Source organism: Harpia harpyja, chromosome 7, assembly GCF_026419915.1.
Source record: "Harpia harpyja isolate bHarHar1 chromosome 7, bHarHar1 primary haplotype, whole genome shotgun sequence".
NCBI lineage: Eukaryota > Metazoa > Chordata > Aves > Accipitriformes > Accipitridae > Harpia > Harpia harpyja.
Window position 1 is genome coordinate 39,228,478 of NC_068946.1, and position 26,845 is coordinate 39,255,322.

General features: G+C 67.9%; 1 protein-coding gene across 7 annotated transcripts in view; it reads right to left on the reverse strand.

The window, feature by feature from the left end:
- SPEG (striated muscle enriched protein kinase) overlaps positions 1-25,894 on the reverse strand; it is a 40,213-nt gene extending 14,319 nt beyond the window's left edge. Inside the window, exons 1-13 of one of the 7 annotated variants that reach the window (XM_052792384.1) lie at positions 17,100-17,377; positions 13,839-13,878; positions 12,468-12,497; positions 11,948-12,037; positions 11,498-11,693; positions 8,667-10,198; positions 7,513-7,656; positions 6,601-6,783; positions 4,707-4,918; positions 4,342-4,430; positions 3,960-4,141; positions 1,543-1,803; positions 55-213 (exon numbers count right to left, since the gene is read on the reverse strand). In XM_052792384.1, coding sequence (XP_052648344.1) covers positions 55-213; positions 1,543-1,803; positions 3,960-4,141; positions 4,342-4,430; positions 4,707-4,918; positions 6,601-6,783; positions 7,513-7,656; positions 8,667-10,198; positions 11,498-11,693; positions 11,948-12,037; positions 12,468-12,497; positions 13,839-13,878; positions 17,100-17,132 — 3,151 coding nt within the window. In that variant the 5' untranslated portion in view covers positions 17,133-17,377. Of the gene's footprint in view, positions 1-54; positions 214-1,542; positions 1,804-3,959; positions 4,142-4,341; positions 4,431-4,706; positions 4,919-6,600; positions 6,784-7,512; positions 7,657-8,666; positions 10,199-11,311; positions 11,694-11,947; positions 12,038-12,467; positions 12,503-13,838; positions 13,880-17,099; positions 17,378-25,059 lie in introns of those variants that run through there. The other 6 variants (XM_052792385.1, XM_052792386.1, XM_052792383.1 and 3 more) reach the window with 6 other exon arrangements.
- Positions 25,895-26,845: the final 951 nt, after the last annotated feature.

Below are 26,845 nucleotides of genomic sequence, written 5' to 3' on the forward strand. Positions count from 1 at the left end.
GGGGAGAGGTTTCCCTGCAGGGCCTTGGGCAAGCTCTCCGGGCTTGGGGGTTACCAAAATGGGTCCAGGTGACCACCGGGGGGGGAGTCCCACTGATCATGCAGTCAAAACGCGCCGTCCGCCCTTCCACCACGTCCACGTCCTCCAGCTTGCGGGTGAAGAGTGGCTGCACAGAGGGCTGCACCGTCAGCCGGGCACTGCAGGTCAGCTCATCTGCAAGGAGAGGAGGTAGGAGTGGGCCCCACGCAGCACACCTGTGTGCAGGGCAGGAGGCAGCCTGCGACCCCCCCCCACCTGCAGCCCCAGCAGCCAACATGGTTGTAGCCGAGCGTACCCCACACCTGGTGGGGGCTGAGCCCGGGTGTGCTGGGTACCAAGCTCTGTCCCTGCATGGGGCAGGGGGGGTACAAGTGTGTGCGAGGTCCCTATGCCCAGGGCTGGTACTCTGCTGGCAGCGGGGTGCCTCTTTCCTCCCCTCACAGCAGTACAGATGCCAGCAGCGGTGGGGCAGGAGGATGCTCTCTCCTTCCCATAGGGCCGGGGGTCACAGCTGGCCTAGCCCCTTGGGGACGGGGAGGCGATGCTGAAGCAGGCAGCGCCAGCACATGCAGCACCCAGGGGCAGCATGGGGACAGGCACAGGCTGGATGCTCCAGATGAGGGGGTTTGCAGCAGAGACCGCTTTGCAATGATGGTGTCGTCACCCATCCCGCGCAGGGATTGACACCATGCTCAGGCACAGCTTCACCTACCTGCACCCAAAACTGCTGCTGCCCTCAAATCCCTGCAGGCGTACAGCCTCCTCCATGGAGGGATGCACAGGCACCAGCCACAGGGTGCCGGGAATGCCGCTGCCCCCTGCACCCACCGCAGCCCGGGTTACTGCAGAGGGGCTGCCCAGGCGGGCTGGGGAATTCGAAAGGGACCCTTGTCCCTGCCCCACTGCGGGGGACAGAGGCTGTGTGCAGCATGCACAGGCACAGGGGGGTGTCAGAGCCATGGGACAGAGGCCGGGTCCTGTTGCTCTTCCTCAGATGCCACCAGTGATGGCTCGGTGGGAGAGGGTGGGCGGCCCTGACCAACCTGCCCATTGCCCCCGCCACCTCCCAGGCCAGCAGGGACAGGTGGGTACCGGAGCCGGGTGCCCAGAGGCTCTGGAGCCAGGGAACAGGCACAGCTCTGCTCCAGGGCTGCATCCAGCCAGTGCAGCCACAGTGCGAATGCATCTCCCCACATTTCTGGGAGCTGCATGCATGCCGGCAGAGGAGCCGAGTGGGGTGAGACAGGGCTGCAGGGCTCAGGGTGCTGGAGCCCGAGGACTGATGCCCACCAGTTTTCCCAGCTGGGGAAAGCTCCCCAGCTCCTGGGGCAGCAACCACTCCCTGGCCCCCTGGCCCCCACCTCCAGCACTCACAGCTACATCCCAGGGGGACCAGAGCCCCGAACCCAGGGACAGGGGGGGCTGTCCACCCCCCAGCACCCCCCTAGGGCCAAGCCCCGAGAGATTACCACCCCCCCGGGGAGCTGCGTGACCGCCGCTTACCTTTGGCGGTGCTGAGCTTGCAGGTGTAGATCCCGCTGTCGTCCTCATGCACGGAGGTGAGCAGCAGCTTGCACTTGCGCCCGTCAAAATGCATCTTGCATTTGAGCAGGGCGGGCTGGAGCAGCCGGCCCCGGGACAGCCAGTCCACGTCCATGTCTGGCGGGCCAGCCACCAGGCACTCAAAGAGTGCCAGCTCCCCCGCCCCGACCACCACGTCCTGCAGGGGAACCACGATGGCCAGGGACTGGCACTCGGGGCGAGCTGCCCGGGAAGGGGGGAGAGAGAGAAAGAAAGAGAGACGCGTCTCAGCAACTGAAAAGCAACCATGAGAGGTGGCAGGGATGGAGCTGGCGGGGGGGGGGGGAACGTGCGGGGCAGGGGGGGGCCATGCGGGGAGGGGGCCCGGCGCGGCGGGCAGGGAGTGCGGCGGGCAGGGAGTGCAGCGGGGAAGGGTGGGAAGGGGGGGGCGAGATGTGGAAAGCGGAGCTGAGCCAGGGAGGGGGCCGGGGGTGAGGGGAGGTGTCCGTGCCAGGAACACACCACACAGCGCTTTACCAAACAGATTTTATTAGAGCTACAAAAAAAAGGGTCACGGCCTCGCAGCCCGCCCCCCCGCCAAGCCCCCTCCCCGGGGAGAAGAGACCCGGAGCTGGGGGGTGCTCTGGGCGGACCCCGAGCCCTGGGGCTGCGAGGGACATCTCAAGGTGACCAGGCCGGCACCCGGGCGGCTGCCTGCGGGCCAAAGGGGCAGATGCTCTCCCTCCCCGCTGCGGCTGGGGCAGGGTGCTCCCCCGCAGGGGTGCCGGGGGTCTCCTGTCCCCCGTGCTCCAAGGTGACCGTTGCAGAGCTGCCACCATGCCGCAGCCCCTTCCCTACAGCCCCGGCCAGCACGGCGGCGACCGTGGGCTCAGCTCCCTGCTCCCCTTCCCTGGGCAGCAAGGAGAGGAGCGGCAGGACACGCAGACAGGGACAGACGGACGGAGCAAGAGACAAGACAGCATCATACGGCCGCCCTGGCCTGGCTGAGGGGGTGCCTGATGCTCCCCTGCCGCTCCCCCCACCCCGCCTCGGTTACGCCTCCCCCGGCCATCCGGCGAGCCCCTGCCCGCAGTCGAGGGCCCGCGCGTCCCCGCGGTGCATCCAGGACGAGGCGGCGGATGGAGCAGAAGGTAATAACACAAGGTGAGGTCCACTGCCTAAGAGGTGTCCAACTAAGAGCCCCGCGGCCGCGGCTCTGAGAGATGCACCCCCTTATCGTACTCCCCCTGCGTACAGACAAAAACCGCAGTCAGCAAGCGGAAGGGTTAGTGCAGCAGCAACAGGGCCGGCACGCACGCACGCACACGCCAGCGCCGGCACGAAGGGTGCGAGTGCGCACCAAGGCACGGAGCCACCCACCGAGCCCCCTGAGAGGGGCCGGGGCTTGGGCTGTCACCCCCGCAGCCCAGCTCCTGCTGGCCGTGGGGCACGGGGCTGGCTCCCACTCCCACCCCAGTGCCGCCGCGCTTTGCCGGAGGCTGGGAGCGGGGTCCCGGCAGGGTACAAGCAGTGCAGCCAAGGCCGGGGCGGGATGGGCGCAGCCCGGGGGGCTAAGGCAGCCGTCAGCGGGGAGGGCTGGGGGGGGAGCAGGGCACACACAGCAAAGGGCAAGAGGAGGGAGGCAGCATCACTTGTCCCCGCAGGCTTCTTCCCTGGCCTCGGGGGATGCCAGGCAGAGCCTGGCTATCAGTCCTGAGCCCCCCTCCCCCATTTGCACACATATATTGGGGTCCTAGGAGGACCACAGCAGGGCTGGGGAGGAACGGCAAGGGATGGGGGCTGGACAGCCCAGTCCCATGCATAAGGGCTATTGCTGGAAACGGGCAGGGGGGTACCTCTCCAAGCTGCCCTGTGCCTGGCACACAGCTTGCAGGCTGCCTGGGACGGGGAGGGAAGGAGCTGTTGGCATGGCAGGGCGGGGGGACGTCCCCTGCAGGGTCACCAAGGGCAAAAGCCCTCCCTGCGCAGCCAGGGGCAGCAACCGGCCCCAGCAGTGGGTACATGGGGAGACAGGGGAATGTGGGGTGAAGCTGGGCTGCGGGGAGCAGCAGGCTCTGGGTCAGGCCATCGAGGGCCCTGGCACAGTTGGGTGGTGGGACCCAGGGCTGTGGGGCCGCACATCTGGATGGGGCAGCAGTGCAGCCTGCCTTCTGCAGGGCCAGCCTCTGCGGGCAGACCCAGGCACGCAGCTTCACTTTCCTGCTCCCAGCTTGCGCCCGCCTGCGCTGCGGCAGGGAAGGGCAGGCTGGCTTGTTGCCTTCTCCTGCAGCACCACCAAGGGGGGTGTCTTCAGCAGCCCCTTCCCCACACAGCTCATGCAGGGTACTGGAGACAGCTGGCCCCTCAGGGCCGGGGGAGACGCGCTCGGGGAGCTTTACCTCTGACCTCCAGCTTGGCCTCGCACTGCTTGGTGCCATACTCGTTGACGGCCTTGCAGGTGTAGAAGCCGGTGTCTGTGCGCTCCGCTGCCAGGATGTGCAGCGTGAAGAGCCCCCGCGCCCCCTCCGCCTCCTCTGCATGGTGCCGACGGCCATACTTCACTGGCTGCCTGTTCCTCAGCCTGCTCGGGACATGGGCAGAACGGCATGGTCACGCCTGGCCCTGCAGGTCCAGCTTGGCCGTCCCCAAAGGACCCCCCTCTTCCACCCCCAATCCTGCTAAGGACCAGAGATCCGAGCTGGCCATCCCCAAACGGGGAGCTCACCGTGCCTGTCCCCTCCTTCCCTGCCCAGCTGTGACCCAGCAAGCACCGGGACTCACCAGTAAATGATAGGCTTGGGCTCCCCACGGACGCGGACACTCATGCTGACGTCCTGTCCCTCCAGCACCGACTGGTCCGACAGGGACACCTGGGGAAGCAGGGGTCAGAGAGCAGTGAGCGCCCACCTGCACCCAGGGCCATGCATGCCCACGACTGCACCCAGGGCTATGCGTCCCCCCTCACAACAGCAGCCCTGGAGAACCAGGGGAGCTGGTGGGGTGGAGGCTGCCCAGGTGCCAGGAGCACCCCAGATCAGGGGGTAGGAAAGCCTGACCCGGCACCTCCTGGCAATGGGGACCACAGGACTGTGGTCACAGGGCACTGCTCCCCCTCTGCCAGGTCCCGGGGGGGGTTGTCGGCTCACCTCAAAGGTGGGTGCAGCCTTGAAGGTGCTCTCCGGGGAGCCGCGGGCAGCCCCATGCTCGGCTCTAGGCTGCAGCTTCATGGCCGGTCGGTGCTGGGGGGTGCCGGACTCGGGGAACTCTTCCAGGGGGCTCAGGTACTCCTCGTCCGAGGTGATGGGGCTGGCCTGGCCGAGGGGGGGTGCCAAGTTCCCATGCCGCTCCACGGCGGGGGCTAGCACAGGAGAGGCTGGATAAGGAGCTGGCAGCAGCCAGAGCCGGGCGGGCGGGTCAGGACACCCCTCCCCGCCACCCTGCACCCCAGGGGTGCCCGGGCACAGCCGTCCCACGGCACATCCCAGCTCGGCAGCAGCCAGCAGCGAAGGGGTGCGGGGCCGCGCCGGGGGAGGGGGTGAGAAGCACTCCACGGGACGATAAGGGGACGCGATATCCCGCAAGGCGACAGCAGGGCTCAAGTGGCTCTTACGCAGCAGCCCGCGCTCCCATCCTTAAGCCGCCCGGATTCCCGGGATGGCTGCCCCTGCCCCGAGCCGCCGAGGGCTGAAGGTGACATTGGCAGCTGCGCTCCCCCAGCAGCCCGGCCGGCCGCCTGCCCGCTCCCCGGGGGGCCGGACCCGCCTGCGTGGGGAGCCCACCCGCGGCCGGGCTGGGGGACCCGCGGGGCGCGGGATGCGTGCGGGGGCCGGGGGTGAGTGGTGCGAGGTGGGGAGCGGCGAGCGGCGCGGGGTGCTGGCAGCGCCCGGCCGCCGCGCTGGGGGTGCTGGCCCCCCTCCAGCCCGGCTGCCGGAGCGCCCTCCCCCCTCCCCCCCTCCCCCCTCCCCTTACCGGGGGGAGGCGGGCGGGCTGCCCGGTGCAGGGCGAGGGCTGCGGCCCCCCCCCCCCGCGCCCCCGCGCTGCCCGCGGGCAGCCCCAGGGCGGAGAGCTGCGGCGGGGGGCCCGACCCCCGGCTCCCCCCCCCCGCCCGCCCTCCCGAATCCCTCCGCCGCTCCCCGAACTTACCGCGGGGCGCGGGCCCGGCAGCCGCCGCGCCAGGCCAGGCCGGGCCGGGCCGGGCCGCACCGCCGAGCCGCCGCTGCCGGGGCCGGGGCCGGGGCCGGGGCCGGTGCGGCGGTGCCGGGCGCGCCTCCAGCCCGCAGAGCCGGCGGCCCGCTGAGCCCTCCCCGCCCCAGCGCCGGCCGGCCCCCGGGGCTGGGCCAGCAGAGCGGGGGAGGGCCCGCCGCGGGGCCGGGGGCTGCCGGGCCCCGGCCCGGCCCCCCGCCGCTGTGCCCCCGGCTGGCCCTGCCCGGCCCCCCGCTGCCCCTGGGTGCATGGCCCCGCTGCACCGCGGAGCGGGTGGGGGTTTTTGGGGTGCTTCCAGCCCCCAGGGCAGCTCTGAGCCGCTGCTCGCTGCCCAGGGACGCTCTCGGGATGGGGAGCGCCTTGGGGCTGCGGCGGGCTGGGCATCCCCACAGCCGGCGGGGCGGGGGGCAGGCTGGGTACCCCGCGGCTAGCAGCTTGGTGGGCAGGCTGGGTGTCCCCACAGCGAAGAGCTTGCGGGGCGGTGGTATCCCCACGGCTAGGAGGCTGGAGGGCAGGGGTACCCCCACGGTTCGCGGGTTGGAGGGCAGGCTGGGGTATCCCCATGGCTAGCGGGGCGCAGGGCAGGTGTGGGGGAGGCCGGACACCGGGCTGTTCGCTGGGTGCCGGGGGATGCTCACAGCCTCACCCCGCTCCCCCCCCCGGCAGGATCCCTCCGTGCTTGCCGCGAGCACGTCAGCTGCTTTGGTTCAGACAGAGCCTTGTAGGGTAAGGAAGCCGGTTTCTTCCCAGTGACAGCAGCGGCCGGAGCTGGCAGCCAGCCTGCCGCGGCGCCGGCCCTCCCGCCCTCCCCGCCGGCCTCCCGCCGCCGGCACTCACCGGGCCGCACGCTGAGGATGGCACTGCAGCAGGTCGCCCCCACCTCGTTGGCCGCGGTGACGGTGTAGAGGCCAGCGTCGGCTACCCGGGCGCTCCTGACCAGCAGGGTATGACGCTCGCCCTCCACCTTGATGGGCCGCGTCGTGCTGCTCCGCAGCGGGACCCCGTCCTTCCTCCAGGACACTGCCGGCAGAGGCGAGGGTCACTCGTGGGGCAGGAGAGCCCAAGCTCCCCCGGGGGTCCGTGCAGGGTCCCGGTGAGGCCAGGCGCTCCCCTGCCTGGCCCGGGGACCCCTTTGCCACGGGGAGCAGCCCCGGGTTCCCACGGCCCCTGAGGGAAAGAGCGGGGCTGGCCGCTGCCTGATTCCTGGCATCCTCCTGCCCTCCAGTGGAGGCTGGAGAAGGGAATCGATGCCGCTTCGCTTCTGTCCGGCTCTGGCGCCTGGTACCGGCTCGTGCTGCCCAGCCGCCCCTGCCCACGTCCTGCCTACAGCATGCCCGGAGCCCATCGGCCCTGAGCCGGGCACCGGGGCTCTGCTCCCGGGAAACCACCTAAACTGTCCCAAGGGCAGCCCAGAGCATCACCCGTCCCTGCCCGCGCAGTGCTCAGCGGCCCTTCTCCTGCTCTCCCAACAGCCCAGCCCAGCACGGGGGAAGGGCAGACACCCTGCCTGCGCCCTGCCCTGGCAGGCAGTGCCCGAGCACTTCACTCCTGCCTGGCAGGAGGCGGGGTGAAAGGGGTGCTCCCGGGGTGGGCACATCACCTCCCTCAGACACCCAGCTCCGGGCTGCGTGTCCCACTCCGCACAGCTCAGGTGGCCCCAAGGGACGGCTCAGCGAGAGGGACGTGGACATGCAGAGAGCCTCTCCACCACGCTCGCACCCCCGACCCCCCAGCCCTGCGATCACTCACCTTCTGGCTGGGGGTTGGCTGTGACAATGCACTTGAGCAGCACCTCTGCCCCCACGGCCACCGCCATGTCCTGGATGGGGATCTCAAAGATGGGGGCTTCCAGTGGGTCTTCACCCGCTGAGACATAGGAGTCATCAGAGGACTCTGGACAGGGAGAGACAGACCCCGTGGCTGTCAGCGGGGAGGAACAAGCGAGTCCTGTGCCGCACCAGGCTGCATGCAGGCAGAGCAGGGGCCTTGCAACCCTCTGCCCATCCCTGCCACCACATGCCTCACATCCTCGCTGGGGCATTAGCGGGTCCCCGGGCCGTGTAGTGGAGGAAAGGGCCACCAGGGCACAGTGCCTGCAGCGGGATGAGGCAGGGGGCCACAGGGCAGGGAGCGTACAGCCTGCTGTACATCCCCATACAGCATAAGGGATGAGGCAACAGCAGGGTGTGGAAGGAGGAGGGTTGTACAGCCCACCACAGCCTCCACGCCGAGCTTCCCCCAGCCCCCCACGGGATGCTGGCTGCTTTGCTCCACCACATCAGCACCAGCCTCCCAGCTCCCTCCCCTCCCATGGCCCCAGCACATGGGCAAAGGTCCTGGGGCTGTGCCAGGAGCCTCAGGCATCTGGGCCTGGCGCTGTTCTGGCCAGAGCAGAGCCTGGAAGGAGCTCCCAGCCCAGGTGCAGTCTGGTCTCACCCCTGTGTGCTGGTATGGGCAGGGACACCTCTCCCACGGCCAAGCCACTGCAGCATCCCCTGGGGATGCTTCAGCTGCACAACCTGCCTGGAGCCACGAGCACGGTCCAGCTGGGACAAGTTGCAATGGGTGCCCTGTGCTCCGGGGGGCTGGACCAGCCCAGGGCTGGGTGCCAGAGGTCAGCACCCTGCGTCCTTCCTGTGCCAGGCAGGAGGGACGGAGACGTCAGCAAGTGTCATGACTTCAGGGCCCACCAAACTGGTACTCAGGCTGGTCTGTCTTACGGCACCGGTTGGTGCCAACATCCCCAGCCTCCAGAACCGTGTGCCCCTGCCCCACCTCTGTGCTCTCTGGCACAGCCTGGGCTCCCCACCCCTCCCAGGGGCAGGCTGGGGGTCCCCCATCCAACTCAGGGGCTGGCTGGGCCAACTCTGTGCCTGCGGGAAAGCAGAAAGCCATGCCCCTACCTAGCTCCGGAGAGGTGGGCCTGGCTCGGCGCCCCTTCCCCTTGCTCCGTGTGCTCCTGCCTTCTTGAGCCGTCCGGCCACTCTCTTTCTTCTCCGACACTTTCGTCTGCCTTCTCTCCACCTCCCTGCCCACACTGTGCTGCCCTGCCGAGCTCCTCTCCAGGCGAGCCTCCTGCTCCATCCCCGGCTTCGCCCAGGGCAGGAACCGTACCTCTGCAGGTGCCTCCGGCCGCCGGTACAACCCGTGGGGCACGGCCAGCCGGGCGGCCAGGGCTTCGCTTACCGCCCCGGGGGCACGGGCTCCACCGGCAGGGCCCCCATCCGGGCACGGGCTGCCTTCGGCGAGACCTGCCTGTGAAAGGGCCACCCGACCCTGTGGGGTGGCTTGTGCTAACGGCCACTGCTCCTTCTTCTTCACTTCCCCAGTGCCTTCTTGCTGCAGACTCTTCCTGGCGCCCACATCCTCCACCTCGGTGGGCTGACCGGCCACCACGCCGCCCCACGCCGGGGCTTTCCTCCCACGCTGCCCCCCTGACTCCAGCTCCCCGTCGGGTCCCACCAGCGCCACGCTGGAAAGTGCCAGGTGCTGGATGACGTGCGTGCTCTCCGCCGGTGGGAAGGTCTTTGGCGGCAGCGCCTTGCGCCCGCCGGCGCCCTGTGAGGAGGGGGTGCGGGGGGCACGGGGGGCAGCAGGCTCGCTGGCCACCGGGGGCGAGGGTGCTGGGGGCAGCCCGGCTTTACACAGCTCCTGGGAGCGCCGCAGCTGCTGCTTGGAGACCGTCCGCTTGATGCGGGTCAGCTCCTCCGCAAACTTGTGCTCGATGGCGTAGACGCGGCCGGCAAACTTGCCCCGCTCGTCAAATGATGCGGCTTTCTGCCGGAAAGCCAAACGCCGGCATGCCGCCGTGCCACCCGGCTCCCAGCGTCCACCTTCCCGCACGTCCTCCCGCGAGCCGCCCAGCATGCTGGCACGGCGCGAGCCGGAGCCGGGCTGGTCGAAGGAGCGCGTCTTGCGCAAGGGCAGGCAGGAGTGTGTGGGGAAGGGGCTGTCTGCCTGCTCCAGGCTTCTCCGCCGCTCCTCGAAGTACTGCAGCCTCTCAAAGATCTTGGAGCCAGCACGCACCAGCTTGGGGGATGCCCGGACAGAGATGCGGCCGGAGGCGTCGCTCATGGGTGTCTGGGGACGGGACTCTTGCGTGCTGCCCTGCGAGTACCCCGAGGACTTGGGCTTCTTGATCTTCTCCTCGTACTCCTCGGGGACTGTGTCCTGGTACTCAGCTGGCACCGAGGACTTCTTGCGGGGGGTCACGGGCGTGAAGGAGGGGACGCCAGAGCCACGGGCAACAGGTTGGGATGCGGTGCCGGCGGGCGGCGGCAGGCACGGGCCGGCACGGGGAGACGGCGAGCGGAGGACGGGTGGCTTGGCGGTCAGCGGCAGGGCAGCGGGGGACCTCGGGGCCTCGGCGCCAGGCTTCGGAGAGACGGGGCCGCTGTGGGGGTCATCTCTCCGGTAGCCCCCCTGGGGGATGCTGCTGCAAGGGGAGAGACAGAGGAGCACAGTTCAGAGCCCACCCTCAGCTCCTGGCTGCATCCCTGCTCCCAGCCCGCACCACGGTGCCCGATGGGGCACGGCAAGGGGGGCAGGCGGCCAGGGCAGCCCCGGGACTGGGGAGCCTCAAGTGGCCCCAGCGAGTGAATCCGGCTGGGTTGGGTGAGAATCCTGGGGTGCTGTGACACAGGGGTGTCCCCTTGCCCAGGGATACACGTGTGGGACAGTGGCATGATGCTGGGATACCCAGCGAGTCCCCTCCCCAGGGCCGCCATGCAGACAGGACCGGGAGCTGGGTGGGTGCCCCAGTTTGCCAGGGTGTCCTGGTGTGCCGGGGCAGCGTGGCACAGGCCAGCTCTTCCGCAAGGCGGAGGGGGTCCCAGATGCTACAAGCCCTCCCCATGCACATGGTGCTGTGGCTGCATCCCCCCACCCCATTGCCCCTGGGGGAACTTGGCGATCACGGTGCAAAAATCATAAGGTGGAGATGAGGTTCTGGTGGAAGAAGAAGCTGTCGAACAAAAAAAGGGGCGGGATGGAGGTCTAAGGAAGCAGGCCTGCGAGGATGGAGACCAAAGGCGGTGGGGAGGGAGGGGGGCTCTGAGCGTGTCAGCTGGTGCTGGGGAGGCAGCATGTCCCTGGCCCCTGCTGCCACCCCTGTGCAGTGGGGACCACGGGTGGCAGAGCCTTGCCAGCGGGTGTCCCAGGCGGCCGCGCACCCCCACATCCCCACACCCTGGGCTGTGCAGAGCCCCCACGGCTGGGCGGGATGGGGGGACACCCATGGCACAGCCTGCAGGTGGGATGCTGCAGCTAGTGCAGTGGCACAGGGGTTACCCCCAGCCCCAAACTGGCCACAGCAGGAAGGGACCCCACTCCATGTCCCCCGCCTCACACAAAGGCCTGTCCCCCCTGGCCCGGGTTGCTCCCACCTCCTCACCAGGAACAGGCTGCCTACTGCTCAGAGCCCCCGTTCCTCATCCGGGCATGACGAAGGCAAAGAAAGCCCAGGCGGAGGGGAGGAGATGGCTGCGGGGGTTGGAAGGAGATGGCCCCAGCGCGATGTCCCCTCCATGCGCTTCCCCCAGCTACTTACACGTGGAGCGAGAGCGCCCGTCCTCGGTACAGGCTGAAGGCGCTGCCGTACGGGTCGCTGGCCACCGAAAGGCTATCCTCCGACCCCCAGCTTGTGCCCACCAGATTAGCCCGTGATGCCCGCACCAGTGGCTCCACGCCCAGGTGCCGGACCTCGGCGCCGCGCGGGGCCAGCGCGTTTGCTTGCCTTGGGGTTCCCTGCGGCTGCTGCCAGGCAGCAGGGCGGAGGTAGGGTCCCCGCGCGGGGAGGCTGGCATCCGTCTCCTTCTCCACCACGGTCTGCTGGCTGCCCGACCAGCTGGAGCGCTCCTCCGCCTGTGACAGGGCCAGCACCGAGGTTGGCGTCGTGTTCATGGAGGCGTCCACGAGGGTGTCGGACCCACCTGGAAGGAGAGGGGTGAGCCGACACCGGGTGCCTGTGGGGATGAGCCCAGCACCCTGCTCGGAGAGGGCTGAGCCACCACGGGGTGTCCTGAGCAGCACCCTGCTGCCCCAAGCCCTCTCCCCTTTGCACGGGCGGATCACAGCTCCCCCCCCAGTGGAGACCCCCAAGGCTGGGCCAGCAGAGCCCTTGCGGGGGGGCCATGCCCAGCAGCCGGTGCCGGGGCTCGGTGCCAGCCGGGTGCCCCCTGCTCACCCGTGGGGGTGCTGAAGGCCGTCTCATCCTGGAGCTCGCTGCGCTGCGTCACCTGGGGGTCGCTGGGCTCATCCTCGCCCGTCTCCGAGTCTGGGGGGGTGGGGGGGGAGAGCAGGGGGTGAGGGGACACGGGGACAGCAGGCCAGGCTGGTGCTGCCCCTTGCAGACCCACCGGCTCCAGGGGCAGGAGAGCAGTTCCCGGGCAGCTCCGGGAGGAGGCAGCGCCGGGGCAGGGGGCATGACTGTGACCTGTAGGGACAAGCTGCCAGCAGGGAAAGGCAGAGGTGGGAAAGTCCAGCAGGGCAAGGGCAGGCAGGGGAGGGCAGGCAAAGCGGGCAGGAGCAGCGCTAGATGATGGGAGGAAGGGAGATGGTGCCAGCAGTGGGAATGCGGCTGGCAGAGGCGGCGAGGGGACGGGGACGCAGGGAGGGGGACAGTGGCGGTGATGGGGCAGGGTAGCAGGCTGGGGCACAGGGCCCACTCTGGGGATGGGGCTGGCATCGGGCAGAGGTCTTCCTACCGTAGCTTTGTTTCCTGCAGGAGCGGAAAACTTCGCTTCCATAGGGGCAGCAAGAGAGAGAGAGACATCAACACCCGGTTATCTGCCCGGCCTGCAGAGACGCGGGGGGCAGCGGGGAGGGACCTTGTCCCCAGCATCTCCCCGCGCTGCCATGGGGCAGGGACCTGCCAGGGCAGCACTTGCGTGGGCCATGCCAGCTCAGAGAGCCTGGCACCCTGTGCCAGGATTCAAGTCCAGGGATGGGTCCAGGACTGGGCGTTTGCCCATCTCAGGACCCCATGAGGAGCACCCCATGCCCTGCCCAGCCCCATGGCAGGGGCCAAGCACCCACAGAGTGTAGAAACAGGTTTGGCACCCCCCAGACTTCCCTACCACATCTCCACTCCACACCCATGTTCACTGCACGCCGCTCCAGCGCTGCACACAGACCCTCCTCACGCACACACTGTCCCACCTGCGCACCGAACGGCACCAGCCCCTCCCCATGCCATGGCCACATCCTGCCCGGCAGGACAGCCACCTCCTGTCCCCAGAGCTGCTGGAGCTGCCCCGCAGGATGGCATCACCATTGTAGCATCCACACATCCCTGTGCTCCGCAGGGCACCGCAGCTTGGGGCTGGACCCCTCAGCCCGTGCCCCAGCTGGGTGTTCCTGGGGGTGCTGGGGCACACGGACACATGAGTCCATGTGCAAGCACCCTCTCTCTGGCATGTACAAGTGCATCCCCTACTCCACTGGTGGCAAGTGCTGCATGATATGGCCATGCCCCACAGCACGGCCCCGGTTGATAAAGCAGGAATGCTCAGGGCAGGGCATGAGTGAGAGCCTCCCCACAGACAGGATGCAGCCAGGCCAGATCAGTGCCACCCTAACGTCCCATCCCAGGAAAGCTGACGCCGTGCAGCCAGAGAGGGACAGACTTTCCGCCCCGCCGCTGCCCGAGCCCTCGCAAGCTGCTGCAACAGACTCCTGCGGCAAGGGATGTGTCCCCTGCCCACCACCGCTCCCCTCCACTGCACTGCCATGGTGTGGTGGGGGGCCACGCAGCTCCCCTCAACCCCAAGCCACCCCTCCGCAGCCCGGCACACTGCCAGCTGCCCCGGGCACTGCCAACCGCACCAGGGTCCCCAGCCTGGCCACAACAGCTGGCAGCCCCTGAAGAACCGGAGCTGCAGGGCCAGGAGCAGCCCAGTCTCGTGGGGGACACTGGGAACCCCCGGCTGACCGGGACCCCATTCGGGGCTGGCGAGATGCAGCCCAGCCCTGCCCAGCCTCTGCTCGCTGCCCTCCCGCAGCACAGTGGTGGGGCTGGACCCCATCCCGGCGCACTTGGGCGGCGGGGGGAGCCGGGTCCTGGTAACTCAACGCACCATGCGTGAAACGCCCGAAGCGCCGCGAGTGGCCGGTCTTCTGCAAAGGAAAAGAGAAGAGAGTGTTACCCATGGCATGGCGCTACGCGCCTGCTCACGCACACACACTGCTGGCACGGCACACCTGCACGCACACACCCCATCATGGCACATGCAGCACCGCTCACACCCACAATGGCTCACACACGCACACTGGCACGGCACACGTGGTGCCGCTCACACCCTCCCGCTGGCAGGGCACACCCGGCACCGCTCACACACACACTCACACACACACGTCCCCCAGCTGCACACCCACGGGGTACCCACAGGCACACACCCCCGCGCACGCAGACAGGGATGGGTGTAGGTGGACACGTGTAGCGCATGCCCAGCCATGCACACACACACTCACACACACCTGTGCACACCCTCCCCCCCCCCCCGTGGTGATGGTGCTGTGCACCCCAGCCCTGTGCCGCTACCCGTGCCAGGGGGGGTGACACTGTGCCCCCCAGTCCTATGCCACTGCCCATGCCCGGGGAGTGACAGCCCTGGGCAGCCTGGCTGCCCCGGCACCACTGCCTGCAGCCAGCACTGCCTGCAGCAAGTTCTTTGCCCGGGCAGGTGCCCAAATGCTCCGCAGCCCCTTCGAAGCCACCAACCACGCCAGCATGGGGACGGGGCCAGCAAAGCGTCTTCCAGGCGCTGGCCGAGACACCACCATGGGCACCGGCCCAGCACGGGGACAGCATCCCCCATCCCTGGTGGAGGCCGTGCCAGCTGTGAGAGAGGCTGCCTGGCACAAGTGGCATGGGACCGGCCCGTCTGTGCGGGGCTGGAGGCGTGGGGGCTGCACTCGCCCGCGCCGTCTAGGCAGGCAGGAGGGACCCGAGCACGGGCAGAGGCGCCAGGAGCTCCCTGCCAGCTTGGCTGCCCTCTACGCTGCAGCCCAGGGCCGGGCACCCGCTTGCCAAGGGAGGGACCGGCTGAGAGCGACCTGGCTGCCAGGCCCGGTGTGCAACAATGCCACCGCTGCCCAGGAAAGCAGAGGGATGGGGTGATCTCCAAGGCAGGCAGGAGCAGGGATGCGGCGTGCAGACAGGCAGGGTTGGGCTGCCAGGACTGAGCATCCTTCCCAGCCAGTCTGGGTGACAGGGTCTCCCCAGGACACTGACACCCCATGTGCTATCTCCCCAGTGTGCAGCCCAGGGCTGGACACCCAGCTTTCTTGAAACCCTTTGCTTTGCCAGCCCGTCCTGCCTCCCCACAGCATCCAAGCAGGGTCACAGACAGCCAGCCCCCAGGGACAGCCAGCCAAGCATGGCCAGCAGTTAGTTGCCCTTGGAAGAGCAGCTGGCTCATTTTGCGTGCCCCAAAGCTGCTGCCACTGCAGCGGTAGCCCCTGCTCATGGGCAACGCTTGGGGGCTCCCACCAGCCCCCTGCCTGCATGCGGTGCTGGCTGGAGGGCAGCGGCTGCACGAGACACATTTGTATTCAGGCTGAGCCAGGCTTCACCTCCCCTCCTCGGCTGACTGTGCTGGTTCTGGCTGGCAGCCCGTCTTCCAGGCCAGGGAAAGATAGATGAGTGATTAACTGCACCATCGGCGGATAATTCCCCCATTAAAAAATGAAAATGCAATTGAGTGCCATTATCGGGTGCTCTTGTGGCTTCCCCAGGGACTGGCGCCATCAGCTCCCCATCAAATATGGTGACTGCACCCAGCGGGCCTGGGCCGGGCTCCATCGCCCAGAGCTACGGGGTGGCTGAGCCCCCTCCCCTCTGCCTCGCAACAGGTCCCTGCGGGATCGGGGCACCCCACAGCCTTGACCCCCCTCGGGCGCAGCACCCACCCGCAGCTCATCAGGGAGCAAGCGCTGGGTGATGCAGGGTCACTCCGAACCAGGAGGTGGAAAGGGGGCAGGAGCAGCTCAGGGCTCGCTGCGGGGCTGGGGTCTGGGCGAAGGGGCCAGCTGGAGAGTGGGGGGTGTGCTCCCTGCCTGGGATTTCATTTGCACCCTGGGAAAAGGGGTAGGGGAGCCCCAGGAGCCCGCTCTGTGCCCAGGCAGCCCAGGGTGGGGAGAAAGGCTGGCTGGGATCAGCACCCATGGGGCAGCAGGGTGAGACCTGGTGCTGCCTCCTTCCCCTGTGCCAGGCACAGATCCTCTCTGCCCAGGCTGGGGTCCTGCCCTGGCCATCCCTAACCACGGCCACGGAGCCAAGGGGAGTCAGGGGGAAAAAGGGGCTCCTGGGACCATGGAGCACAGCACTTGCAGCCTGCCACAGCCTGGCACGTGGAGCCCAGCACCACACGGCACTGGTGCCACTGGTGTGAGACAGGCAGACAGGGAGCAGGGATGGTGTGTGGTGAGGAGGCAGCGGGTGGCTTGCCTGATGCAGAGGGACAGCTGCTGTGGGTGTCCTGATACCCTTGGTGCTCGGGCAGCGCTGCAGGACCTTGCCCCACCACGCAGGCAAGCCCCTGGCCTTGCTGCCCCCAAGGGCAGAAGGGGCAGCCGGGCAATGCAATCCACCCTGCCCCAGAGGGACACCCCACCACGGCTGGCTCCCAGCATCCCCGGGGACCTGTGTCCCCCAAAGCATGCTGCACCCCTGGGAAGGGGCAGGGGGGGTGACAGCCCCTCCTGGGCCCCTGCTGGGCCACCAGACAGGGTGACAGCAGGGAGGCCAGGGGCCCAGCGCCCAGCGGGGTGGGCTTGTGCACCCAGGGGAGCCGGGGGGTGGGGGCCTTCCTGGAAGGATGCCCCCCATCGTCCCCCCCTCCGCCGAGGCCAAGTGACGTCCTTGTTCCTTGCTCGGCGGCGGAGCGTGCGGCGGGGCCCGCGGAGGAGCCTTGCCTGTGCCAGGCATGCTCCTGACGCGGAGGGGATGACGCATGCAAAGCCTCGTCTCCAGCTCCGTGACCACCGGCAGCGGGGCCGGGGGGAGCCATGAAGCAGCCTCCATTTGCTGCCCCAGCTCCGGAGGGCGGAGAGGGGAGAGGGTGGCGTGGGGGGAAGGCCCCGGCGGGGGTCCCAGCCCGGCTGCTGGCACAGGCGGTGCTGAGCACCTGCCCTCTGCCCCTCCTGGCCGGGCTGGCGAGGACAGACAGGCAGCTGGCGGCTCTGCAAGCGGGGCTGGAGCCGGTGATGGGCAAAGCCTTGGGAAGCCCCGGGCGGCAGCGGCAGGGCCGGAGGGACACCCCCATCCCCATCCCCATCCCGATGCCCTCCCGCTCCCGGCACTGCCCCCTCCCCCCGGCACCCGCCGAAGCCCTTACCTGGAAACGCTTCTTCACCCAGATCTTCTTCATGCTTCTGCAGAGCCCCGCTGGCCCGGTCACACCGGCTCAGGCCCGGCAGGACGCCAGCCCGCTCCCGGCGGGGTCCCCGCTGTCAGCACGCCGGGGGGGCAAGCGATGCTCCGAGCATCCTCCACCGCCGGCAGCCGGGGACGGCGGAGGGAAGAGGAAGGGGCTCGCCAGGTTGGGCTCTCGGGAGGGCTGGAGCTGTGAGCATGAAGCATCACTGGAGTGCTCCTCCCTCCATCCTTCCCCCGCCTGCCTCCGCCTCCGCCTCCCCGCCAGCCCTGGCACACAGTGACAGCGGCGGGGGACGGGCAGGGCACAGGTGGCGGGGGGGGCGAGGGCAGCCGCGGGGCGGGGGGGGGCGCGGCTGGGGCGGGCACACGTCCTCCCCCCCGCTGGCTTTGGCTCCACGGCACCCAGGGGTGCGAGCCCCCTGCCCGGCAATGCGGCTGTACCACTGTCCCCTGCCATCGGTCCATCCTGCCCCACCGCCCGGGCCAGGGGCTGTTCTTCTCTCCCGTGGTCAGCACCGTGGGGCACAGCCCACCACCACGGCTCCCACACGCACCCCGACGGGGACAAGAATAACACAAGACACCATGCCAGCGCTGCACGCGACTGCCCTCCACGCGCTGCCCCCAAAGTGCCCCCAAATGGGGCAGCTCCACGGCCACAGCTGCCAGAACCCTGCACACAGCAGCACAGCCGCATGGTGTGCCATGGCACGACCTAGCCAAGACCCAGGCTCACCAGCACTCTGCCAGCCTCCGCTCAGTCCCCCACATCCTCCAGCCATCGGCAATGCAGAAAGGTTCGCTTACCAAGACATGGGTGTGGGTCCGAGCACTGCTAACCTGCCTGCACACGAACAAGAGCTAATACAGGCACAGTCTTTCACAGCAACCGCCCTGGCCCAGCACAGCACGCACCATGGCATGAGCCCCCCTTGCAAACCACACAGCCTCCAGCCCCAGGCACCCAGTGCCCTAAGGCAGACCTTGCACCCCACCCCTCGGGTGCCTCAGGACCCACGCAGGATGGCAGGGCTGGACTGGTCAGCCCTGGGCTAGCATCACTGCCTTGTGGCTGGTGGGGACGCAGGCTTGACCGGGGGAGGTAGGCCGTTGTCCCTGTCCATGTTGCATGACACACACGAGACCTCCCCTCGTGCTTGGGGTGAGGACCCACGGCACAGCTCAGGGCAGGACTGGGTGCCCAGAACTGAGCTGCAATGAGGCTCCCGGGTTGTGGGCAGAAGCTGTGGGTGGGGGTCCCTGGTGAGGCTGGTCAGGGCCATTAAGACCTATTAGTGCTCCCGGGGTGCTGGCACAAGCCTTCCCCAGCTGAGCGTCCCCAGCCCTGCTGGCCTGTCCCTGTTCTCTGGGCGACGCTGCAGATAAGCCAGAGGGGCAGTCCCAGCCCCACAGCCTCAGTGGGGCCTTTCCTGCCTGCCATGCTCCCATAGCTCTCGGTGCCCTGCATCGCCAGCTCACCAAGCCTTTGAGCCCCACAGCACCCATCAGCCCCCTTTCCAGGCTCCTGGAGAGGCTGCCAAGGTCCCAGGCCCACCAGCTGTCCGCGCTGCCCCCTCCCACTGCAGAGCATCTGTAGGGACGCTGCTGGAAGCCTCCCCACCCAGCGCATGTCCCTGCGCTGCTCACCTGTCCCCTGGGGAGCCGGTCACCCCATGCGGGGCTGCACACAGGCATCACGCTCCCCACGACACCTGGCAGCTCCAGCAGCTTTTCTCCGCTTCCCCTCCCAGCCCATGACTCCCAACGTGAGGCTTTTCATGGCTCCATAATAACTTGCAAATTACCCAGTACAAAAGGAGCTGTTTATACAACATTTCTGACAGTCCCACAATTCGAGTGATGCTGCGGGGTTTCCGTGGAGACCCTGCACGTCAAGCGAGTCCCACAAATGCCAGAGCTGGCATTAAGGGAATCTCCTGTCAGAGCCAGAGGACTCTGCTGGGCCCCCCCAGACCTGCGTGGGGACAGAGATGGGTACCCCTGAGCCAGGGATGGGTAAAGGGCTGGGCTGTGGGGCTCATGTCTGCCAGGGTCCCTGCACCCAGGGTCTCCCTGCCAGTTGCTCTCACCCAGGCTGTGCATGCCTGTGGTCCTGCTGCAGACCTGCATAGCCTGTGCCTTTTTTTTCACAATCAAGTGGGATAAAAGCCTGGTCAGGGATGCTGGGAAGGAGCACCGAGGCTTGGGCTTGGCACACAGTGGTGCCAGGGCAAGGGTGCTGCCACCACAGCACCTGCAGGGACAGCCCCAGGGCTGGCACCAGGGAGGGACCACAAGTGCCCAGCCAAAATGCAGTCATTTGGGTATCCTCCAACTGCCATGTCTGCTGCCCCGTTGGCCACGGCTCCTGGCTGGCGGGGCACACAGCCCTTCCCAGCAACTGTGGCTCTGCTGCTCGGCTATCTCTCAGCAAAAGCCCCAGGAGTGGCTGTGGGCTGCCCCAGAGATGCCGTATCCCTGGGAGCAGCTGGGTCACCTCTGAGGGGCTGCGCCTGCGGTGGGGCCCAAAAATCCTTTTCAGAGGCAGCAGCACCTGCAAATTCCCCCGCAAGGGCAAAGCCAGAGTCCCTGCAGAAGGCGTCTGGTGGGAGGTGATGGCAGTCTGCACCCAGCGCAGCCCCTCTGCCATGCTCTAGCCCGGGGGCAGCCCTGGCACTGCCCTGCTCCACTGCAGGACATGGACACAGGGCAGGGGATGGGGGCCAGCGCGGCCATGGCATGGACAAGGGGCAGAGCCAGAGCAGGTGGCCCCATTGCCACCCAGCTTCAGCTTTGCCTGCTGGACACGCACCGGCCCCGAGCGAAGCAGATAGCAAACACTTGCTCAAAATGCAGCATTAATTACGCTGCTCAGAGAGCCTGGGCTCCCCACACCTTGCTGGGTGTCCCTGGCAGCTCTGCACGGATCCTGCCCCTGCACTGCAGCACCAGATGGGCACCGGCCACCTGGCCCCGGCCACCAGCCCCCTTGTCTCGGCGCTTGAATAATTGATGGCAGCGGGTGTGTGCAGCCATCTCGGGTAGGAGGAGGTCTGGGCATGAATCTTTCATGTGTTTGCGACTCCTGGAGCTGCTGGGGAGGGTCTGAAGGACATGGGGATGTGCTGGGAGCCTGGGGAGGTGGGGACCATCCCCAGCCCTGTCCCCAGGGGGAAATAAACGCAGTGGGATGGCCCTCGTCACAGGGCAGGGCAGCACCGCAGCAGCTTTCTGGTTCTGGGGAAGAGCAATAGTCTGCTGTGACCCCTCTCCCAAGGGCCAGGGACACCCCAGGTGCCCTCCGCAGCATCACCTCCCCTTGCCACCACTAGAAGGATGCCCAAGCACACGGTGCCCGCTGCAGGTGGAGGACACGGGGATGTGGGACAGCAACGTGACCTTGGGTCCGGGTGCCTGGGCATGGAGCGGGATGGTGGGAGGCATTTCATCCCTGCCCTGCTAGCCCCGCTCCCGGCATCCCCCCTGCCTGGGGCTGAGGGGCTGCATGCAGAGGGCCGAGGGGGAAGCAGGCAAGAGTGCAGGCAGCAGGGCAGAAGCAGCTAGCCCCTTCCCAGTGCCACTGAATCAAGGCACAAGCCAGCAACCTGGTGTCAGGAGGCAGGATGGGCACAGGGAGCGCCGGGCAGCCCCGGGAGGAGGAAGAGGCCGTTGCCCCATCACACAGCCCCGAGCGGCGGTGCTATATTTACCTACCCGCAGGCCTGGGTCTCAGCCTCTCGCCTGTAACACAAGCCCTGCAGCCCGCCAGAATCCAAGGGGACGGCACATTCCGCGGCAAAAATAACCCGCCGGCAGCGGGCAAGAGGGCAGGGGTGGAGGTGACTGACTGGACAGCTGCGCCCTCCGCTCCGCTCCCCGGGGAGCAGCCCTCCCGGTCCGCAGTGCCCCGGGACGGGGAGCTGGCACACATGGCCACCGCGCCAGCCCCCTGCCCAGGTGGCTGGGGGCAGAGCTGAAAGCCTGGGTCTCCGGCAGCTGCCCATGGGCTGGCCCCGGTGCCACCCCCGGGGCCCGGGAACGGGCACAGTCCCAGGGCGCCTGGCTGTGCTTGGGGACTGGCGGCGGCACAGCCGGTCCACCCGCCGGCCCTGCTGGCTGCGGGCATCCTGAGGGCCAGGTCCAGCCCTGTCCCCCCCTGCGCTGCCCAGCCCCAGGGACCTGTCCCTGCACCAGCTGAGACCAGCACCTGGGGTGGCACCCCAGCTCTGCAGAGGCAGCCCCTACGCTGGCACAGCTGGGCATGGTGCCCACCCCATGGTGGGGCATGGCAGCCTGGGCTGGAGCCTTGCTACATCCCAGGCTCCTCTGAGATGCTACATGCTGCTGTGCCCTGGGGCTGGGGCGAGAGCCGGGGACAGCAAGGGGAGACTGAGGCAGCCCCAGAGAGACCCATGGGAGGGAGAAGATGGCAAAGGGAGGCTTTAGGTCCCATTCGGTCCCTGAGCAGGGCTGGCAGGGGCTCCAGAGGGAAGGGGCAGTTGGCATTAATCATGGGCGCTGCGCTGCAAAGTAAGGGACTAAAATTAGGCACTGAGTGAAATGGCCAGGGGTGCTGGGCCACCAGGGACACTGTCAGTGCAGCCATCCCCACCAGGGTGCCATTGCCGTCGCCACGCACCACCAGCTGCAAAAGCATGCCCACGCTGTCCCACTGTAACTCTGGGCTGGATGGAAAGGGGCCGTGCAGTGCCACCATGCACAGGCAGCTCCTGCCCCCTTCCCTGCCCCCAAATCCAGGCGGGTGCAGGCTGTTCCCTGGGCAGAGGAATAGTTCCAAGGCAGTTTGATTGCTGAGTGCAGGTGGAGGCGAGTGGAGCAAGACCCTGTGCTGGGAACCCAAGACGGACACATGCAACCTTGAAACAAGAGGCAGTCCCGCCAGGGAGGACCAGGCAGCGCCAGCATGGCGAGGGAGGGCTGGGCTCTAAAAGGAGATTAGCTTGGGTTCTTAAGAGGTGATTTAATCTGGTTTACAGGGAAAAAAATCAGGAGATGCAGCTGAGAGGTGATAGAGGCTTTAGTGAGCCTGGGGGCGATGGAGCCACAGTGGGAACCAGGGCTGGCTGGAAGGGTCTGGAGGGTGTCTGGATGGACCTGGGAAGCCCCTGGACCAGCCTGGTGCTGTTGTGAGAGGGGCCAACGCACCCCACCTGCGCCTGAGGAGCCAGAGCATGAGGGCGAACCTGCAGCAGGAGAGGGGCAGAGCAGTGGGACACAGCAGGGATGGTGTGCCCCTGGGAGCCTCTGCAGCTGGCTGCCCAGCCAGCCCCACACGTGCGCTCCCCGGTCCCCATGCCGGGCACTGACGCGCACGGGGGACCTGGGAGAAGAGCAGGAGAAAATCATTAGTGGGGTGGAGCGACAGATTCAGGGCAAGGGATTAGAGGAGCTAAATCAGGCTTGTGCAAGCAAGAGGGAATGCTGAGCTGGTGCAGGAGGAGCTGCCGGGGCTGAGCATGGAGCTGGGCAGCACAGAGCCCCCCCACACCACCAGCAGTGACCTGAGCCACCTTGGGGAGAGCTGATGCTGGCCCCACAGAGAGCTGCTGTCTGGCCCGCATGCCAGGGAAAGAAGGTGGAGGACCAGGTTCCGTGCCCACCGGAGACCGTGACCCAGCAGAGGCAAATGGAGCAAGGGCATCCCAATACGTCCAGACACAGGGGGCCAGGACCCCGAAACCAGAGAAAGACCTCATCCTGCCCGGGGCACCTTGCACATGTCCCCCTTACGCTATAACTGGCTGATAACCCGGCTCACAGGGCCCCCCAGGGAACAAGGACAGGGTGCGCCTGCCCAGCACAGGGACAGTGCAGCCACCAGTGGAACTTCCACAGTCCTCAGAGAGCTGCGTCTCAGCGGGGAGTGTGGGGAGCCCCTGAGCAGCAGGGGCCTCCATGCTGGAGGCCAGCGAGCCACAGCACGCAACCTGGCAGGGTGTCAGGGCAGGCGGGTGCAGAGCAGTGGCACGGCTCCTCCATTTCACACGATGACCCATCTCACCACTCTGCTGCCGGCATGGAGAAAATGGCCTCAGGGGAACAACACGCTGAGTGTCTGCGCCCTGCAACGGGGCCAGGCAATAGGGCTGGAACTTCCACCACATCCCATCACCTCCACACCAGCACCCCTCTCCAGCACCCGGCAGGACATGGTGCACCCTGGGCGCTGCCACAGCACACCACAGAGATTGTTCTGCCCCAGAGCAGGGGCAAAAACCACACTGGAGGCTGCCACGCTCTTTGCCCAGCCCGGTGCCCTGGAGCCTGTGTGTCTCCAGAGGCATCTCTGCCCCAGGGCTGGCTTTGTGCACCCACGGCCAGCCGGGAGGAGCGCCTGGGGCAGGGTGACATTCACCCCGTGCGTTAGGCAGTCCTGGCTGTGCCATCCCTCCCTCAGCTGCTCCAGAAAGGCAGCAGCGAGGGCCAGTGGCTGGGAATCGGGAGCAGGGACAAGTGCGTCAGCACAACGGGAACGGGCACCTGGGGAAATCAGGCAGTGCTGCGCCGTTGGGCAGAGGTAGGGGGGCCTGGGCCGGCAGTGCCATGGAGAGGTGCAGCTGTACACCAGAGTGTGAGAACAGGGTGACCTCCCCCACCTCGGGACAGGCTGCTCCCACCCCGTGGGGCCGTGCACGTCTCCCACTCTCTGTGCACACATAGTGCCACGCGTCCGACTGCACAGTGCCATGGTCCCCCAAGTGTGATGCACAGTGACCTTGCGCAGACCCACCACAGGGCAGGACCCCTCCTGCACACTTCTCCGCTCCCCCTGCGCTCCCTTCAGGCCCATGAGCAGCACATACACCTTCCTCCATCCTCCAAACACTGCTCCACCAGCCTCCTGGCTCACACAAAGCAACTCCTCCTCTTCCTCCATTGCTCCCCTTCAGCACCGCGAAGGCTCCTTCTGCCCCCCCCACCGCCACCCAGTTCCCACCTCAAGGTGCAGCATCTTCAGCATGCCTCCTGTGCTACAAAGCCCCAGGTGCAGCTCCTTCCCCAGAGCCCAGCACCGCCTCCCTCACTCCCTGCCCTCGCTGTGCCCACGCAGATGGCACAGCTCACATCTCAGAGCAGTGCCACCAGCCAGCACCACACGTTCCCCAACATTCAGGTCTGCAACACCCCAGGGAGGGGGCATCCATCCTGGGGCAGAGGGGGCAGAGGCCCAAACCTGCCTGGCTCCTGTGCAGGATGAGGCCCACCCATGCAAGGGCCCACAGCAGCCCCCATACACTCCCTGTGCACCAGAGGAGCATGCCTGGCTGCTGCACCCAGGAGCGATGAGCAGAGGGGCTGCCGTATGGCTCTAAGGGGCTGGCAAAAGCTAGCTCCACCCCTGCTAATTAACCATCAGGCCCCGCCCACTGCAGGACGTAGGCTCCACCCACTTGACAGCCCCACCTCCTGCAGTGTTAGGCTCCTCCCCCCGGCCCCACCGCCGGAAGGTCCCAGTTCTCCCAGTGCAGTCCCAGTGCCTGGTACAGCTGTGATGGCGATGCCATGGGCAGCTCTGCCCGCAGGCAGCTGGTGCACGAGTGGCTTGTGCAGGGGCACCGGGGGGTACCAGGGACCGTGTCGGTGGCTGCGGAGGGTGGCACCACCAGTGACGTGCACCCGCGCCACTTCTCTCTCTCTCCTCCTGCCCCGAGCAGGCTTGGCATCACATGCTCCTGACACTTCAGTGCCCGGCCCTGGCACCCTGCCTGGCCTCGCAGCAGGTACAGCAGCCACATGCTCACCCCAGCCTGCAGCATGGCAGGCACAGCAAAGCTCAGCCCTGGCTGGCCCCGGGCACGCACTGAGACAGGAGCCTGCAAAGCACCACTGCCACCCTCGGCGAACTCGCGCCCGTGGCTGTGCCAGCACAGCCGTGCCAGCGGCCAAGCCGCCCTTACCTTCCATGTCAATGATGGCCAGCACGGCACTCGTCATGGCCTCTCCCCTCTCGTTCTCGGCGATGCAGGTGTACACGCCGGCATCCTCCTTCTTGCTGTCCCGGATCCAGAGGGTGCCATACTCCTCCCCGCGTGGGGCCAGCAGCTCCTCATTTCGGTACCAGCGGAGGCTGGGCCGGGGGTTGCCCACAGCCACCACCCGCAGCCGGATGTCGCAGCCGGTGCCGATCGCCGCGTTCTTCAGCTTCCGCGCAAAAAATGGTGCCGCCGGCCGAGCCGGGCCCTCCTCGGGTGCCCCCGGCTCCGCCGTGACCTTGGCACGCTTCGGGGGGATGCCGGGGCTCGGTGGGGCCGCCCGGGGCTCCCCACCGGCCCTACTCGTGCCACCGCGTCCCTGTGCTTGGTGCATGGTCTGCAGCTCCCCTACCCCTGCCCGCGACCCCCACTGCCCCGAGCCAGCAGCACCGTGCCCCTCTTCTCCCCCTGCCTGCAGCCTGAGGGTGCTGGGTGCCTGCCAGGGGTGCCGGGGCAGAGGCAGCCCCCCGGTCCAGGTGCCCTCCGGTTCGGTGCCTCCCCCCCGCCGGCTGCAGCCCCGAAGGTCGCAGCGCAGTGGGCAAGTGAGGGGCTATTTTTAGGCGGGGGCTCGGGTTGCTGCTTGCCGAGCCACCACTCACCGAGCACCCGGTGCGGCGCAGCACCCACACCCCATGTTCCGCTGCGACCCCGAGCCCGCCCAGCGCCTCGGCACCTGCTCCTCTGCCGGCCTGGGTGCGAGTCCTGCGGGTGCCGGCTGCTCGCTGAGCTGTCCCACCACTGGGGCCGTGGCGTCCCCCCCCTTGCCTGTCCCGTCCCGCGTGGCCCCCGGCGAGCTGCGCTCCCTCTGCCCCCTCTCCTGAAGTGGCAGCTGCCTCTGATATGTCACATTCCTTGGCCGGGCTCCCCCTCTCCGCACCCGCCGCCTGGGCCCTGCAGCCCAGCTCCACTTGCAAAGATAGAAAGGGGCCAGCACCTTTCCATATTAGCAGCGAGGCTCAGGGGGGGACGCAGCCTTCCTCCCCCCCTTCCCCTTCTCTGACGGCGTCACCGGATCAGGACAGAGAGACCCTGGTGGCATGTGGAGGGAAAGGACACCGTCATGCTTCCTGCAACGCGAGACCCCTGGCAGGAGCCAGCCCCACGGGGCCCCTTTGCCCCATCCCCAGCAGGCAGCGGACAGAGGGATCCCTGCATCCCTGCTCACCCCAAATCCAACCTGCCAGGAGGCCGCAAGCACAACAAAACCCCATTTCTCTCACCGAGCCCCTGCCTCACTGCCCTGGGCAGTGTGGGTCCCGGCCAGCCCCCATTCAAGCCCTGCTTAGAGCAGGACCACCTCGCTGTTGGGGTTTGGGGTGCCCCACGAGAGCTCCCACATGCTGTGCTCCAGGCAGCGAGCGACCAGGGACTGCCTGCGTCATGCGCTGCCTCGCCACCCCCGGGCAAGGCAGGGCTTCCCCAGCTCCCGGCGCAATGGCACACGTCTGGGCGCCTGGCCCTGGCCGCCCTCGCCGGGGGCTGTAAATCTGGGTGAGCAGGATGCGAGCGACATGGCAAGCCGCTTCTCAGCTGCAGGCCAGCCCTGCCGGCTTTGGCACGGCCCGTTGTCACCAGCCCAAGGGTGCTGGCATCAGTGGAGCATCACTGGCGAGAAGATCCCAGGATCCCTGCAGCTTGGGTGGCTGGGGTAAGCCAGAGCGGGATGCCCTGCCAGACCCACGGCCCGGCCGCAGAGCAGCTGAGCAAGCCC